Source organism: Schistocerca americana, chromosome 6, assembly GCF_021461395.2.
Source record: "Schistocerca americana isolate TAMUIC-IGC-003095 chromosome 6, iqSchAmer2.1, whole genome shotgun sequence".
Classification (NCBI taxonomy): Eukaryota; Metazoa; Arthropoda; class Insecta; order Orthoptera; family Acrididae; genus Schistocerca; species Schistocerca americana.
In genome coordinates this window covers 361,227,599-361,244,350 of record NC_060124.1, presented here as the reverse complement: position 1 = coordinate 361,244,350, position 16,752 = coordinate 361,227,599, and the positions used below count along the sequence as shown (strand labels likewise).

The window sequence follows — 16,752 nt, the reverse complement described above, 5'->3', positions numbered from 1 at the left end:
CGGTCCAGGAGCAACATCAGGACAAAGGGCGAGGGCGTTGGCAAATTCCCACTCACTGAATGGAGCATTTTATGGGTCCGAGCAGTGAGAAACAAAAGACAATGCAAGTCATTCTGAGCGCTCTTTCAGGAGAAGGAACGTGGGTGCATACTGAGCCAACGCCGAAGCTTGAACAAAGTGTTGAGTGAAATTTTCTGCTACAAGGTCCAGATTGGTAGGGACAAAACCATACACAGAAATTCCTGCAATCCCTGTGGGTGGATGGTGACCAAATATTCACCTGAGTTTCGCCCAGTCTTGTGAAGAGGGGGTGTGTGGCCCTATGGCAACTACATATTGTTCCCAACAAATCCGTTTCTGAAATTTGTTTAGGTAGCGGGCCTGGGTGTGGAGTCATTTAAAGACCAGAAGAAGAGCAGTAGAAGGTTGCCACCTGAAGTGTTGAAGAGGACGGCGGCCATCTTTTATGGTTGCAGCAATTTCCGGAGTCCACCAAGGGACCATCTTCCAGCGTGGGGAACCTAAGGATGAAGGAGCTGCTGAAAGGATGGCAGCAGTCAAAGTTTGAATAGATTCATCAACACTGTTATGTGGCAATACAGGGGGGATGGGAGCAGAAGAGAAGGCAACCCAATCAGCCTTAGATATGGCCTACCTGGGAGGGTGACGGAGCGAAAGACACTGAAGGAAGGTCAAAACAATCGGATAATGGTCGCTGTCACATACGTCATCATGGACTCCCCACTGAATGGAGGGAAGACGACCGGGACTGCAGATGGAGAGGTCAATGGTAGAGAGAGTGCCGTTTGCCACGCTAAAGTGTGTGGGAGTGCCTGTGTTCAGTAAACAGAGCTCAAACGCTACCAGAACGGCTTCAACTGTCCTGCCCAGGGCAATAGTTGTACAACTACTCCAAAGAGGGTTGTGGGCATTAAAGTCCCCTAATAGCACGAAGGGAGAAGGGAGTTGTTGAAGAAGGGTGGTGAGGGTGTGGGATGTGGGCTGCCTGTCAGGATGGAGGTAGAGATCACAGATTGTGATTGGAGTGGCCAGATGGACCCTGACAGCAATGGCTTCTAGAGTGGTATGGAGGGGAACCCATTTACTAACAATGTCCTTGTGGACCAAGGAGCAAACACCACCAGAAGAAAACAAAGGGCCAATTCGGTTCCAACAGAAAGCGTGGAACCCACGAATGGCAGATGAGTAAGAATTGACAAAATGTGTCTCCTGGAGTGCAAAACAAGTGGCAGAGTAGAAGGAAAGAAGGGGCTGCAACTCTGGAAGGTGACACAAATACCTATTACAATTCCACTGGAGGATTCTCAAGCTGGAGTCCAAAGGGGAAGCGAAGGGGTCAGAGTCGGTCACGCTGCCGAGTCACCATCTGTCACCGATGAGGATGGGGTAATATCCATACAGGTGGGGTCAGACTCTGTTGGTTCATTGACTGGAGGAGGGGATGGCTGCACATCAGGGTGTACCGGAGGGGCCTTGCCCTTGTTCTTGTGTTTCTGCTTCTTCTCTTGGGAAGGAAGAGAAGGGCAGACTTCAGCCAGGGTGGGCACGGAATTACACCGGGCAATCTTGGTGCCCAACAGCTGCGAATCGCACTGCTGATGTGGAACCGTAGATTGCCTTTCAGGGGGGTGCAGGGAAGAGGAGTCCCAGGAGGGAGCTCCAGTACTGGTGGTTGCCAAAGGAGGGGAACACTTCTCTGGTGGGGGAGGGGGAGCAGCACCCAAAAGGGTGATGGGGAGGGGGAGGGGGATTGGGAGAGGTAGGAGGAGGCTGAAGGCATGGGGCGAATGGGGTGGGGCTGGGAAGAGGAGGGGGTAAGAGGGGGAATGGATGTAACAGAAGCAAAAGTAGAAGACATATACACAGGATGGAGCTGGTCGTACTTTTGATGAGCCTCAGTGCAGGTGAGCCAATCTAAGGTTTCGTACTCTTGAATCCTTCTTTCTTTCACAAACACCGGTCATACGGGTGAGCATGGAGAATGCTGTTCATGACAATTTACACACACTGGTGGGGGAGCACAGGCACTCCCCCCATGGAGGGGGCACCCACAGTCACCGCAGAGGGGATCAGTGTTGCAGTGGGAAGACATGTATCCAAACCGAAAGAATTTAAAGCATCTCATCAGTGGTGGAATATAAGGTTTTACATCACACTGATACACCGTTACCTTGACCTTCTCTGGAAGGACATCCCCCTCGAAGGCCAGGATAAAGGTGCCCATAGCGGTGCGATTGTTTGGAGGGCCTCCTGCACACGGCGGATAAAACGAACCCTTCGCTTCTAGTGGTTAGCACGGAGCTTGTCGTCAGTTTGGAGAATAAGATCTTGGTGGAAATTAATGCCCTGTACTGAGTTCAAAGATTGGTGGGGCGTGCAGAGACTGAGACATCACTAAGATGGTCACAAGCGCGCAGGGTATCAGATTGGCAGCAGAAGATGTCTTTATGAGCAAAGCACCGGACCGCATTTTACTCATTGATTTCACTTCAGCATACTTATCTTCAATCGTCTCCATGAAAAACAAAGGCTTAGTCATGGCAAAACTTCCACCATCTGTCCTGGTACAAACCAGGTACTGAGGGAAAGGTTTCAACCCAAGCTGGTGAGCTTGACCCTCCTCCCAGAGGGTGGCTAGGGAGGGGAAGGCTGAAGGATCAGAAGAAGGAGTGTCACATCTGCTACCACTCTTAGAGACGGCCACAGAATGGCCAGGATGGTGAAGCTTTTGTTGCTTCATGCGCAAGGACTCTGCCATAGTGCCATCCACTCTGATAAGGGGCTCGCCCCTTGGTGGCACCCAGCCACAGCAAGGGCCATCTGGCACGGCGTCCATTGCCAGGAGTTCTGGTGCGCCAAAGTGGTGAACATCAACTCCTGGGTATACACGAGGCGTTAACAGCTCAGGTACTAGCAGTGTGATTCCTGTGGTCAGGGGCCTCAGCCAAGTGGGTATTTAACAGCCCCACCACACAACTGGCTACCGTTTTGGTGACCTAGCAGGAGGGGGGCCAGGGTGCAAAGGGAAAGGGGGAGGGAGGGGGAGAGGAACATGCACTATGGAAGCTAGGTAGGGAGTTCATCCCCAAATGGCTCACACTGAACGGAAAATTTTGGGAATGGAGGTCAAACTCCAAGGGGACCAAAAACACTGAAAACAGCAAACTAAACAATAGCACAGACCAAAACAAAGCCAGGAGGATAGCCAGGCCGACATAAAGAAGTCCACAAAGAGGGAAAAGTGGGGGCAGGGACAAAAGAGTAAGGATAGAGAGGGAGAGGAACAGGGATAGTAATGCAGCATGGAAAGGAAAGGAGACTGCAATAGCTCGGGGCCCCGTGCGCACCACACACGTACCAACAAAAGGACTGCGGACCCCCTTGGAGAGGGGGGGGGGATTAGGGTTATAGATTTCAGGAAGGATGTAGAAGGTAGGTGTGTGGAGCAGTGGTAGGGGTGAGAAGAGAGACGGAATCAAGGGGCAGGTTCTGGAAAGGGCATAATGATTTGAGGGGGGGCTGGAGATCCTGATGGATTTCTGTGGGAGGGTTTAGGTGGATAAATCTGACAGCTGGCAGAGTCCCTCTGTCAGGTAATCCATTAGGTTTAAAATCACTGTGGTGAAGCCTTTGTTGGCAGGTAGGATTACAAGGTCAGAATCAGTTCTTAGGAGGTGGATTGCGTTTGTTTCTGCGGATGTAAGGTTGGATTCCAAGCCAAGAATTTGGGGAGTGAGACAAGGTTTGTGGTTAAGAAATCACACTCAACCCAAAACCAATACTGAATCCTGCTCGGCTCAGTTCAGTCTTCCATCCAACCATAATTCACCCCCCATTGCCCCCTAACCAACCATTACTAACATTCCACAATTTTGTAGCCGCAAATCTTGCATCACCATCATTCCCCAAAGTACTCAATTAGGAAACAAACCCCACATCTGCAGAAAGAACTGCAATCCACCATGTGAAAACTGATCTTGATCTGATAAACCTACCGGCTGACAAATGCTCCTCTACTGTGGTTTTGAACTGCAGGGATTACATGGTGAAGGAACTCTGTCAGCTGTCAGATTTGTCCACCTACAAACTCTGCCACAATAACCACATTCCAGAAATTCAGCAGGATTTCCAGTCCCTCCTGAAATCATTAGGTCTATCCCACAACCTCTTCCATGAATCTATCTCTCTTCTTATCCCTGTAACTCCCCACACAGTTACCTTCTACATGCTTCCTGAAGTCCATAAAACTAACCACACAGGACAGCCCATTGTGGAAAGTAACTGTACCCCCAATGAGATAATCTCTGCTCTCGTGGTCCAACACCTTCAGCCTGTTACCTGTGCTCTCCTATATAAAGGACATAAACCATTTCCTCCACCGATTCTCTACAATTCCTGCTCCTTTATCACATGGTACCCTCTCCATCACTGTTCATGCCATCTCCCTTTACACTAACATCCCCAATGCCCATCACCTAGCTACTATTGAACACCACCTTTCCCAATGCCTGCCTGACTCCAAACCACGATCTTCTTCCTGCTGACCATGAAAAACTATATTCTCACCCACAATTTCTTCTCTTTTAAAGGCATCACCTATGTTTAAACAGATCCATGGAACAGCAATGGGTAACCACATGGAATCATTCAGTCCAATGTATTCATGGGCCATGTAGAGGAATCCTTCCCAACCACCAGAATCCTACACCCCTGACCTGGTTCATATTCACTGATGATATCTCTGTGCTCTGGAATGAGGGTGTGGATACCCCTTCCATACTCCTCTAGAACCACTACACCTTCTCACCCATTTGCTTTGCATCACTTTGTTCTCTGCATCCCCAAAAGCCACATTTCTTGTTGTTGACCTCCACCTCAAACATGGCTATATCGGTGCCTCTGTCCATATCAGACCAACCAACTGCTGGCAAGACCGCCATTTTGACAGCTGCCACCCTCTCCACAGCAAGAAGTTCCTTAAACACAGCCTAGCCTCCTGTGGTCATAGCATCTGCAGTGACCAGCAGTTGCTCTCCAAATATACCAAGAGTCTCACTGATGAGGCCTACACAGATCGAAATTACCCTTCCAACCTAGTACCGAAACAGATCTCCCATGCCTTGTCTCTCCAGTCGTCTACCACTTTTCAGTACCCGTTGTCTGGCCACAAAGGTAAAGGATCACTAACAAACTGACTGCCAGCATGAATGACCACCAACAAACTGCGGCCAAGACACAGCTTGACCACCCAGTTGCTGAAAATGCTGCTCAACACAATCTATTTCACTTCAACATCTGCGTTACAGCCTGCCACATGTGAATCCTCTCTAACAACACCAGCTTTTCTGAATTAAGTAGGTGGGAACCATTCCTGCAATATTATATATCATTCCTACAGCTCCCACGGCCTCAACCTATGCCTGTCCCAGTCCTCCACTTACCTAACCCTTTGCATGCTCCCACTTATAATGACTCACCCTCCGCCAACATTACCTTCTTTTTTATATAGAGATAACTGATACTATGTATACTATTGATTCCTGACAGGTTAAAATTATCTCAGGTGTTTCATTAAAAGAATTCATATGATTTTGTATACTATGTATTATATTTCAGGCTAAAATGAATAAAAAAGAAATTAATGTGTTGCAATCAATATGTACTAATTGATAAAATTACTCTTCTTTTAAAAATATTTGAAATTACAAAATTTCTGGTATACTTGAATTCATATTATTAATTGTACAATCTAATTCTAATTATTAAATTTTTTTCTAGATTTATGTATAAAATAATGATATGATTTGGTGAAGATTCTTCTTTGGTAAAGAAAGTTTGTAAACTCTTTTGCTTTATAAACTTTTTGGAATAAGGTGAGCACCGCAGAACGTAAGGAGTGGTGAACAAACCTCTGATGGAACTAGGAGTTTTCTAAGTTTGTCACCAACAATGTAATTACTGTTTTTTTTTTTTTTTTTTTTTTTTTTTTTTTAAATAAGGAAAATAGACAAGACTTTTTGAGCCACTGACAACAACAACAACAAGGTAATGAAGATGAGTAACACGTTATTCTTTTCTCTATATTATGCCTCTTGAAGCTTTCAAAATTTGTGCAAAGAATGAGTATTTTAATAGTGATGTGTGGGAGGGTAAGGTAACACACTCCAGCACAACACAACATTCTATTCCACCAACACACCCATTAGCACTTTCCACTTCTCTGTTTCTCTCCTTTTCTGATCTCCTTGCTATCCCCTCCCTCTCCCACTCCCAAATGTGTGGATTGCACTTAGCAGTCCTACCCTGTCCCCGCTCTGTCCCTCACATTCCTACAAGCAGTACTATACATCCCCCTCTCTATCACAGGCCTTCTCCTTAGCCCCAGCACTGGACTGCTGCTTCCTTCAGTTGCAGTTGAGGCTCAGTATGGCCACAGCAGCCAGAGACAGCAGTCATGTGTGTGTGAATTGTACTTGTGGGTATGTGTGTGTTTTCTATCTTGCAATTGGTTTAAATCCATATTGACCTGACTCACGGAGTTACTCAGCTGAAGCAATCAGAACACTTCAAAACAGAAACTGCCTTGACATTGCATGATTTGTTGCTGAAGGTAATTCATAATTCTGTAGACTTGTTCCTGTCAGTATGGTTTCCTGCCAAAAGCACTACAACATGAAGACCCTTTCCAAAATTCTTGTGCAAAGAACCTATGGCCCCATGTCCAAGATGGGTACTTGCTTGAAGAAGTTATGACCTGATACTTGTTTCCTAATTGTTTTTGCAAAATCTGGCCCACATATCTTACATGACTACTACCTAAAACCCAGGACTGTCCTCTTTCCTGAAACCATAGGTTTCCTACTGAAAGCCTACTTAGCCTTGGCTACACCTACATGCACTAAAAGATTCTTTCTTAAGTAACTAAGGTAACGGGCAAAGCTATTTTTTGCTTCACTGAAAAAACTAACACATAGAGTCCATTTTATGTTGTCAGTATTTCCTGCTATCATATTGTAATAGAGCAAAGTGGGATTAGCCTACTTGTTCTTATACCTCTCCTGATGCCAAAATTATTTTTTCTTTTGTGGTTTCTTTTCATTAGTAATGCATGTATTATGTGTATATAAAAGGGTCTAAATTTGTGGTTCAGTATTTCTTCTCAGTAAATACCTCTTTCATTAACTCCTTTTCATTTTCTTTTATCTTTTAGTTTTCCATCTGCTTTTTTTTCCCTGCTCCCCTCATATGTCACTTAGCTTTCGGGTATTATTGACTCTTGCATGATGATTTTCAGCAAAATCTGTCTAGCTTATTACCATATCTTTCACCTTTAAGTCCTCAGGTTTTCAGATCTCATCTGATGCACAACAATCAGTCTGTCAATTTCATGCCATTCAGTAAGCCCTCCAACACGGCATTTTTGGCGACTTTTCCATAACTGCCCCTATTTCCTAAACCTTGTCAGTCATTTTATCCTTGTTCTATTCCCTTCAATCTTTATGCCAGAAGACGGTGAGACTGGTTCTGAAATCTTGCGCATTTTTATATCTTTTCTTTGTTTTTTCTACTGCTGCCATTTGGTGAGTAGATTTTTTCATCTTTCTTTGTTTTCAGATGCAGTGAAAAATATATTGTGATTCCTGAACTAGTATATATGTTGAATACTATAACATTTACGTATACTTGGAGTGCAGGTGTCAAAGTTTGCAAATTTAGGAGTTATAAGAGATTAGTATGTATATATATTTACATTGATGTAATTAAATAGCTTACCATGTCAACATTTTTTAGGATAGCCCACGTGAGAAGAACTTTTCCAATCTCAACAGATTTATGTGTCAGTTCTTGTTTTTGCAATGCATTGAAAGCTTCTTCAGGTTTCATGTGAACTAATTCCAACTGAGGATACTGTGAGCGTTTAAAAAAATAGAAATCTCTCACGTAAGATGATGGGTTATGGATCTGATCTGCAACAGATTTTTCCATAATCGTGCAACACGTATATGCATTATACAAACAAAAAAAATTAAAACATTGCAGTTTAATTCACTTAATTACCACAGTAGAATAGAACAAAGGTAATGATTAAAAAGTAATTATTTTTACCTCAATAATTTGAAATTAATGTTACCTTGGAGGGAATGCCAGTTCATGCTAAGTTTATTACATACAATATTTGTACATAGCTATTAGCTGCCATCACAGAAGAAAATTCATCGCTGCTATATTATCAATGACTCCTCCTGTGGCCAGTAAGAGGTCCCAATGGGCCATCACATGAAATGTGAACTATCAAGAGATTTTCTATAACTTATTTAAAACTGACACTAGACAAACAGTCCCACCAATTAATGATCATCATCGTTTGATTTGGATTGCACAGATACAACACATATTGCCTTTTGGAACTGCTAGTGCACTAACAATTTTCCAACTTTGTTTGGTGCATCTGATTCAAAACATTCCAAACATAGTCAATTACTTGGATGATATATTAGTAAGTGGCACTACAAGAGGGCAATAGCTTGCAAACTTACATCTCCTGCTTCAGACACTTCAGCAAAATGGAGTAAAATCTACAAAATTGTGAATTCTTTCGAAAGCAAGTGGAGTACTAAGGCACATATTGAGTTATAAAGAATTTCAATGAAGTCATCACAATGTGAAAGCAACAGAAAAGATGCAAGTGCCTGCAAACTTAACAACCTTTAGTAATTTATTGGAAAAGTAAATTATTATGCAAAATTTATAATACATACAGCGCAGATCATCAGTCGCCTAAACAATCTATGCAAGAACAGTGAAATGTCACAAACCTTTTTACAATTTAAAACAGTGTCTAAAGTCTGCTCCTTGTATAACAGCCTATGACTCATCAACTGCCTTATCCCAGCCACTAGCATGTCTCAACATGACATCAAGGCCCTTCTTTCTCACAAAAGCTATGAGTGTCAACACAACATAGCACATGTGTCTAAAATGCTCATTTCAGCCCCAATCAAACACTCACAAACTGAAAAAGAAGTACTGGCTATCATATTTGGCATCCAATAATTCCATATATTTCTTTATGGTACAAAGTTTTACCTCATAACAGACTATCTTCTTCTTTTGCCTTTATCCCCTACCAACATGGAATCTACATGGTTATTACCAGATTTGGTGCTGATAATGCTAGAGGGCGGCTGGATGCCCTTTATGTGGCTATTCCTTTATCCCTCGAGATTGAATTTGTGTACTCCAACTGTCTGCGAGTAGTGTTATCCACGTGAAAATGTGCAAACATTTTTCTAAATGTTTGCAAATAGTGTAACTGGGGCAGCATGTGGGTACCAGCCCAGTATTCACCTAATCGAATGTGGAAAACGACATCCAGGCTTGCCGCCACATTGGGCCTCCTTGTTGATCTGCTGGGCGGATTCGATCTAGGACAGGCATGCCTGCCCAAATTGCACAAGCAGCATGCGAACACATGCAATTATCTGGGTGGGTATTTCATGAATAACTGTATACCATTAATTTCCTTTTTCAGCCTTATGAACTGCCTTCCAGAAAAAACTGCGTAATACCTACACTGCTATGCTAGCTTCCTCGACAATTACAATTATTCAATTCACTATCAGCAGACAGCGCAACATGCTACACACTAATGCCGATGCCCCATCCAGACTACCTATGAGATTATTTCCGATATTTTGGACTGAGGAAACCACTGTACTTTCAAATAGATAACACCTTACAAGACCATTTACAAGAGTTTCCTGACACTGCATCCACATTTGTGTAGGGTAAATCTGAGCACTGAGGAATCACATGCATGAAGACACTCATCAGGCAGTACACCTACTGGGCTGTACCATGCAGGACATCAAGAGGACAGTCCACTACAGCAAGGCCTATGGGTCAACCTAGTCAGCAGCCCTGTAATGGTCCACATCTGGAGAATATTGCAGCAGCCATGGGAACACATCCACATGGTCTGTGTAGGGCTCTACCTCAAAGGGATGTGGCTCTTTATCACAGACTCATTTTCTGCGTTCCTTATTTATTTATATACACATCAAGTTCCTTAGGACCAAATTGAGGAGCAAATGTCCAAGATCATGGAACGTGTCAGTACATGAAATTACAACATAAAAATAATAACAGATAATAAATGTTCATGAACCTGAAAAAGTCAGTCCATAAGTTTAAGTAAACACTATCAGCAATACAATAAGAGTCAGCTTAATTTTTCAGGGAACTCCTTGACAGAATAGAAGGAGTGACCCATGAGGAAAATCTTCAGTTTTGATTTGAAAGCAAATGGATTACTGTTGAGATTTTTGAATTCGAATGGCAGCTTATTGAAAATGGATGCAGCAGTATACTGCACACCTTTTTGCACAAGAGTTAAGGAAGTCCGATCCAAAAGCAGGTTTGATTTCTGCTGAGTATTAACCGAGTGAAAGCTGCTTATTCTTGGGAATAAACTAATATTGGTAACAAGAAACAACAATAAGGAATATACATATTGAGAGGCCAATGTCAAAATACCCAGACTCATGAACAGAGGTCGACAAGAGGTTTGTGAACTCACACCACTTATTGCCCAAACCGCCCATTTCTGAGCCAAAAATATCCTTGTAGAATGGGAAGAGTTTCCTCAAAATATAATACTATACGACATAAGTGAATGAAAATAAGCAAAGTAGACTAATTTTTGTGTCGAACAATCACTCACTTCTGATACCGTTCAAATAGTAAAAATGACAGTACTAAGTCTTTGAACAAGATCCTGAATGTGGGCTTTCCATGACAGCTTACTAACTATCTGAACATCTATAAATTTGAACTGTTCAGTTTCAATAATCATATGCCCATTGTGTGAAATTAAAATGTCAGGTTTTGTTGAATTGTGTGTCAGAAACTGTAAAAACTGAATCTTACTGTGATTTAATGTTAGTTTATTTTCTAGAACCCATGAACTGAGGTCATGTACTAAACTATTTGAAACAGAGCCAATGTTGCACACAACACCCTTTACTACCAAGCTAGTGTCATCAGCAAACAGAAATATTTTAGAGTTACCTGTAATACTAGAGGACATATCATTTATTTAAATAAGGAACAGGAGTGGCCCTAACACTGATCCCTGTGCCCCCCCCCCCCCCCCACACTTGACAGTACCCCACTCAGATCCCACATCACAGTCATTATCAACATAATGAATAATAACCTTTTGCTGCCTGTTGCTAAAGTAAGAGGTGAACCAATTGTGAGCTACTCCCTGTATTCCATAATGGTCCAGCTTCTGGAGGAATATTTTGTGATCAACACAATCAAATGCCTTGGTTAAATAAAAAAATACACCAAGTGTTCAAAATGTTTTGTTTAGCCCATCCAGTACCTCACAGAGAAAAGAGAATATAGTATTTTCAGTTGTTAGACTACTTCTATAGCCGAACTGTACATTTGATAGCAAATCGTATGATATAAAATGATCAATTATCCTTGCATACACAGCCTTTTCAATAACTTTTGCAAACACTGATGGCATAGAAACAGGTATAAAATTATCTTTATTATCCCTTTCTCCCTTTTTATAAAGCGGCTTTACTACTGAGTACTTTAATCGCTCAGAAAACTGACCATTCCTAAAGGAAAAATTTCAAATATGGCTAAATACAGGGCTAACATGTGCAGCACAGTACTTTAATATTCTGCTAGACACTCCATCATAACCATGAGAGTCCTTAGTCTTCAGTGATTTAATTATTGACTCAATCTCCCTCTTGTCTGTATCACAGAGAAGTATTTCAGACATTAATCTCGAAAAGGCATTTGCCAAGAAAGTTATATTATTTCCTGTAGAAACTAAATTTTCATTTTATTCAGCAGCAATGCTCAGAAAATGATTGTTAAATACTGTCCATATATCTGATTTATCAGTAATAGAAATATTTTTACTGCGAACTGACTTTATATCATCAACCTTGTGCTGCTAACCAGACACTTCCTTCACAACTGACCATATTATTTTAATTTCATCCTGTGAATTAGCTATTCTACCTGCATACCACATACTCTTTGCCTTCCTAATAAGATTTTTAAGCACCTTACAATACTGTTTGTAATGGGCTACTGTAGCTTGACTGTGACTACTTCTAACATTTTGATATAATTCCCACTTTGTTCTACATGATATCCTTATCCCACTAGTCAGCCACCCGGGCTGCCCATTACTGCTAGTACCCTGTTTAGAAAGTTTATGTAGTCTGAATGTCAAATTCAACAGCATGGGAGACAGTAAGTGCCTTACAGAAAAAAGACCATTAAAGGGGACTCAGAAACAATCATTTCGGACAATGGCCCTCAATTTCCATCCAGTATGCTTCTGCTCTCAGAATGGCATAACACAACTGACAATGGTACCATTCTGCCCAGCTTTCAATAGTGAAGTCAAGTGGTTTGTCCATGCTTTTAAGGAAGATGCTGACAGCCATACCCAAGATTGAGGTTCTGAGCCAGTTTCTGGCCTTCTACGGGACCAGTCCAATAAAGGAGCTCACTACAGTGGACTTGCTGCATGGTTCGACACCGACCATCTGGAGCCTTCTGAGGCCTACAACATAGCCCTGCCAGCTCAACTGTCACCTCCATTACTTGCTGGGCACAGAGGTTTGGACTTGCACCTTCTGGAAGGTCTTAGGTTGACTATTAGGTGCGAAAAGAGCTGCCCGGCGATGACAGATGTTCGCAGAGGACACCAATGGCACCATGCTGGTATGACATATCACCCAGCTGCACCAACACTTACTGGCTTGCACCTCAAGATGAGGCCCATCACCTCTGAAGCCAGTTTGATACAGCTTCAGATGGCTGACAGACCAACATTCCATGTTCAATGTCACCAGAGTTGGTCCCTAATGGAATGGGACCTCAGCATGGATTTGGAGATTACAATATCAGCTACAGATAACTCTCGCATCAGCACCATGCCCCCGTAGCAAGCAGAGGACATCAGATGTCAAGATGGTCAGTGATCTTTTAGGTGGCTTGCACAACTGCATCTCCACTCTACCATTAGGGCGACCATATCAACCCTTTGCAACCATTAAAGGTGTGTAGGGATGTTATTTCTTCTCTATCAATTGAAAGTGAGGGTGATACCCTGCGATGTCCAATTTCAACGTCTCCTCTGACGGCTGGTATGAGGCACCAATGGGCTATCACATAGGCCTGACTGCTGATGACAAGCCACACCCATTGCAACAAGCTTCTCATTCTGCTAAGCTAAAGTCTCTATCTCACTTATACCATACTTACTACCGTATTTACTCGAATCTAAGCCGCACTCGAATCTAAGCCGCACCTGAAAAATGAGACTCGAAATCAAGGAAACAAATTTTTCCCGAATCTAAGCCGCACCTGAAATTTGAGACTCAAAATTCAAAGGGAGAGAAAAGTTTTAGGTCGCACCTCAAAATCGAAACAAAGTTCGCCTAGTTGTAATATGAGACACAATTTAGGTCGAATGAATGACGATACAGCTACAGCAGTTTGGTTCGAGTCGTAAGCTCAGCAGTTACGGTTTACCAGGTAGCCATTGCTACGCGTCACGCGCTCCGTCCGTATTTATATGGATATCCTTCCTTTTTCATGTGCTTCGACTGGTTTGGATTGATTGCTTATTTTTCTTTGATCTAATAAGTGCCGTTCTCTTTGTTATAGGTGTTTACGTCACTCTAAGCTGAAAATGCATTACTGTACTGTGTCATGCATTGTTTGTCGCATTCTGATAGTGCGTGTTTATGGCCTGTTGCCGCTCGCGGCGTGGCTTGCTTTTGTGCGCGCTACCGCCACTTACAAATAAAAAATAGAGAGGAGTCGTCTCATTAGCGAAACATTTGTTGTTACTTACACTACTTCTTTCTTTGATAATGATCAACAAGAACCAAATAATAGACTGCACATGATAGATGTTCTGAACGAAATTTTAGAGAAAATTTTTCTCCATTTGAAAATCTTTGCATGCGCCTCTTTAGTTCATTACATTCTGCACAGAAATTAGAGTCATCTTAGATTTAAAAATCTAGTCAGTTGCCGTGCTTCATTTCTGACTGTATCACTATCAGGCATAAGAATAATACGAATATAAACATGACATGATATGTATATTCTTCCGCGTTTGCTGTTGTCTCACTCTCGTTTCGTAGTTTATTAGGCAGACAGGATTTAAATGAGATAGTAGCAAACACGAAACAATACATGGCAAAATGTTTATATTCGTATTAATCTTATGGCGAAGAGAATACTACATGTGATTCACAATTCATAAAAGCTCCTATTAGCAACCATCTCTTCTCACAGGTAGGAAAAAATTCAGAACGTAGAGTTGGCCATATTGACAAACATCCCAAACAGTATTGCCAGTCGGATTTTCGTAGTACATTGAAATGCTGCTACATTCGAAGATCAACAATACAGAATTTGTATTTACTTCGTTGGATAATGTACCAAAACGCAGTGGTCGAAACTCTGGGCGGAGGAAAAAGGCTCGTCTTCCACTTTTTTCTTTAAATTTATTTACTGACGCAGAGATTTTGGTGCCAGTATTTATCTTTGTGCCTACAAAGCATGCCTGTGTGGCGCTACATATATTCGACGGCAGAAGTTAGTTGTGGCGGCACCCACCAACATTTTTCAGAACTCCCGCTTGCTTTGCACTCGATTCTAAGCCACAGGCGGTTTTTTGGATCACAAAAACCGGAAAAAAAGTGCGGCTTAGATTCGAGTAAATACGGTACTTATTGGATTTCAACTAGACTATGTTTTGGATTGCTGGTCCATAGATTATTGCTGGATTTGCTTGACATGCACTATCTACGTTATTGTTTTGGCATGTACTACAATTTACAACAAACCAGTGCAAACTGGAAATGTGACCTATCAAGTAGTTACAGTGTATCAATATTTTCTTTATGATAAAGTGTATGTTGCACCACAGCAGGTGAAGTAAGCAGTTTAAGAGAAACCAATATTTAATTGTGATGGGGACAGGAACTTGACAATATGAAAAAAATAGTAGGAGATCTTGGATAGGGTGGAAGAAATGAAAGGGGAAGGCACTTTGTAGAATTTCGCATAGCCCTACTTTCACTGTTCAGGTGGCAAACTTCATGGCAGACAGCTCTCAGAACAAATACTATTTTGCACCAACATGCAAGCACAAAGAAGCACTTGTGACAAATGAGTCACCGAACAAATTATTTGCCAAGTGTACTGCAGCAGACTCACATGCCATGAGTACTTGGCAGAGACACGAAAGTCACTTGTATAAAATGGGCTTTATCAGGTTACAGTCCAGAGCAAAAGAGAAGAATTTAAAATGTGGTGTTACACAAGAATGCTGGAGAAGGATAGATGGATAACTAATGAGGAGTTACTGCAACAGGGAGAAGAGTTCTTTAGCCCTGATGACTAAAAGGAGGGACAGACTAATTGATAGCATACATCCTGATGTGTCAAAGTATGTGTGTGTGTGTGTGTGTGTGTGTGTGTGTGTGTGTGTGTGTGTGTGTGTGAGGGAGAGAGAGGGTGAGTTCGGGGAGGGGGGGAGAGGGGGGGTTGATAGTAGGGGGAGGGGGATTACTGAATGGGGAGACAATGTTTAGGCTACAGAAAACACTTTAAAGTGGATGCTGTTTGTTGGAGTAATTATGCAGAGATGAAGAGACATACATAGAATGGACAATTGTGGAGAGATGCATCAAACCAGTCTTCCAAATGAACACCTCCACAACAATACAACATCAACAACAGTAATTGAACTTGAAAGACAGATATTCAAATAAGATAAAGAATACACTTCTTTGACATTGAGGAATTCAACACATATAAGTGTCTGAAAAATAGTTTATGAAAAATTAGTAAAAACTGATTGCATCGATATTAATATAGCAATGACGATGTCCAAGGATTTTACTAACAAATAAGCATACTAAAAAGGAACAGACAAAAAATTTGTACTTAACTGCCTGAAATACAGTATTTTATGGTCTACGAGACACTTTTTTCTTCAAAACTCTGCCACCAAAATTCAGGTACGTCTTATACTTAAAATTAATGTAAAAAGTCCAGTGTTTGATTTAAAATCCCCACCAGTCTTAAAATGGCCATATGTTGAAGGGCACAAGAATCTACCTCTATCTGGCAACACTAGATTTAACTGGCAACAGCAGTGCACCGATGCGACGAACATGAGTTGCAGGGATTCACAAACTTGTTAACTGTCTTCCTCCTGCCCAGCCATGACAACCCCAGAACACTGTCTAGCCTATGACGCATCATTGCAGTCTACAGCGTGACTGAACCTGAACTGAAACTGATTTGTGTTATCAATAATAGCACAATATTTTTGTTAGTAATGAAAAAAATAATAATAATAAAAGGTATTCATTTGATGTGGGCCACAAGTTGAAAGCAATAGCATATGTAGAAAAACACGGAAGCAGAGCGGCTGAGTGGCACTTCAGCCCTCCATCAACAGAAAAGACCATTCACAATTGGGGGGAGAAGGAATGAAAAAAATGAGGAAGACTACATGTGCAAATAGACGACTGAATGCAAAATGGCCAAAACTAGAAGATGACATACTGAAAGTGATTCAAAGGCACTATCGATCTCAATTTTATGGCATCCTAGGGGCCTTTATCATGTACTTATACACAGACTTTAAGGGTGGAGTTG

General features: G+C 42.1%; 1 protein-coding gene across 1 annotated transcript in view; it reads right to left on the bottom strand.

Moving 5' to 3' along the window:
- LOC124619340 (protein unc-80 homolog) overlaps positions 1–16,752 on the bottom strand; it is a 905,779-nt gene that overhangs the window by 327,578 nt on the left and 561,449 nt on the right. The window contains exon 43 of the mRNA XM_047145658.1: positions 7,795–7,988. Within this exon, the coding sequence (XP_047001614.1) occupies positions 7,795–7,988 (194 nt within the window). The remainder of the gene's footprint in view (positions 1–7,794; positions 7,989–16,752) is intronic.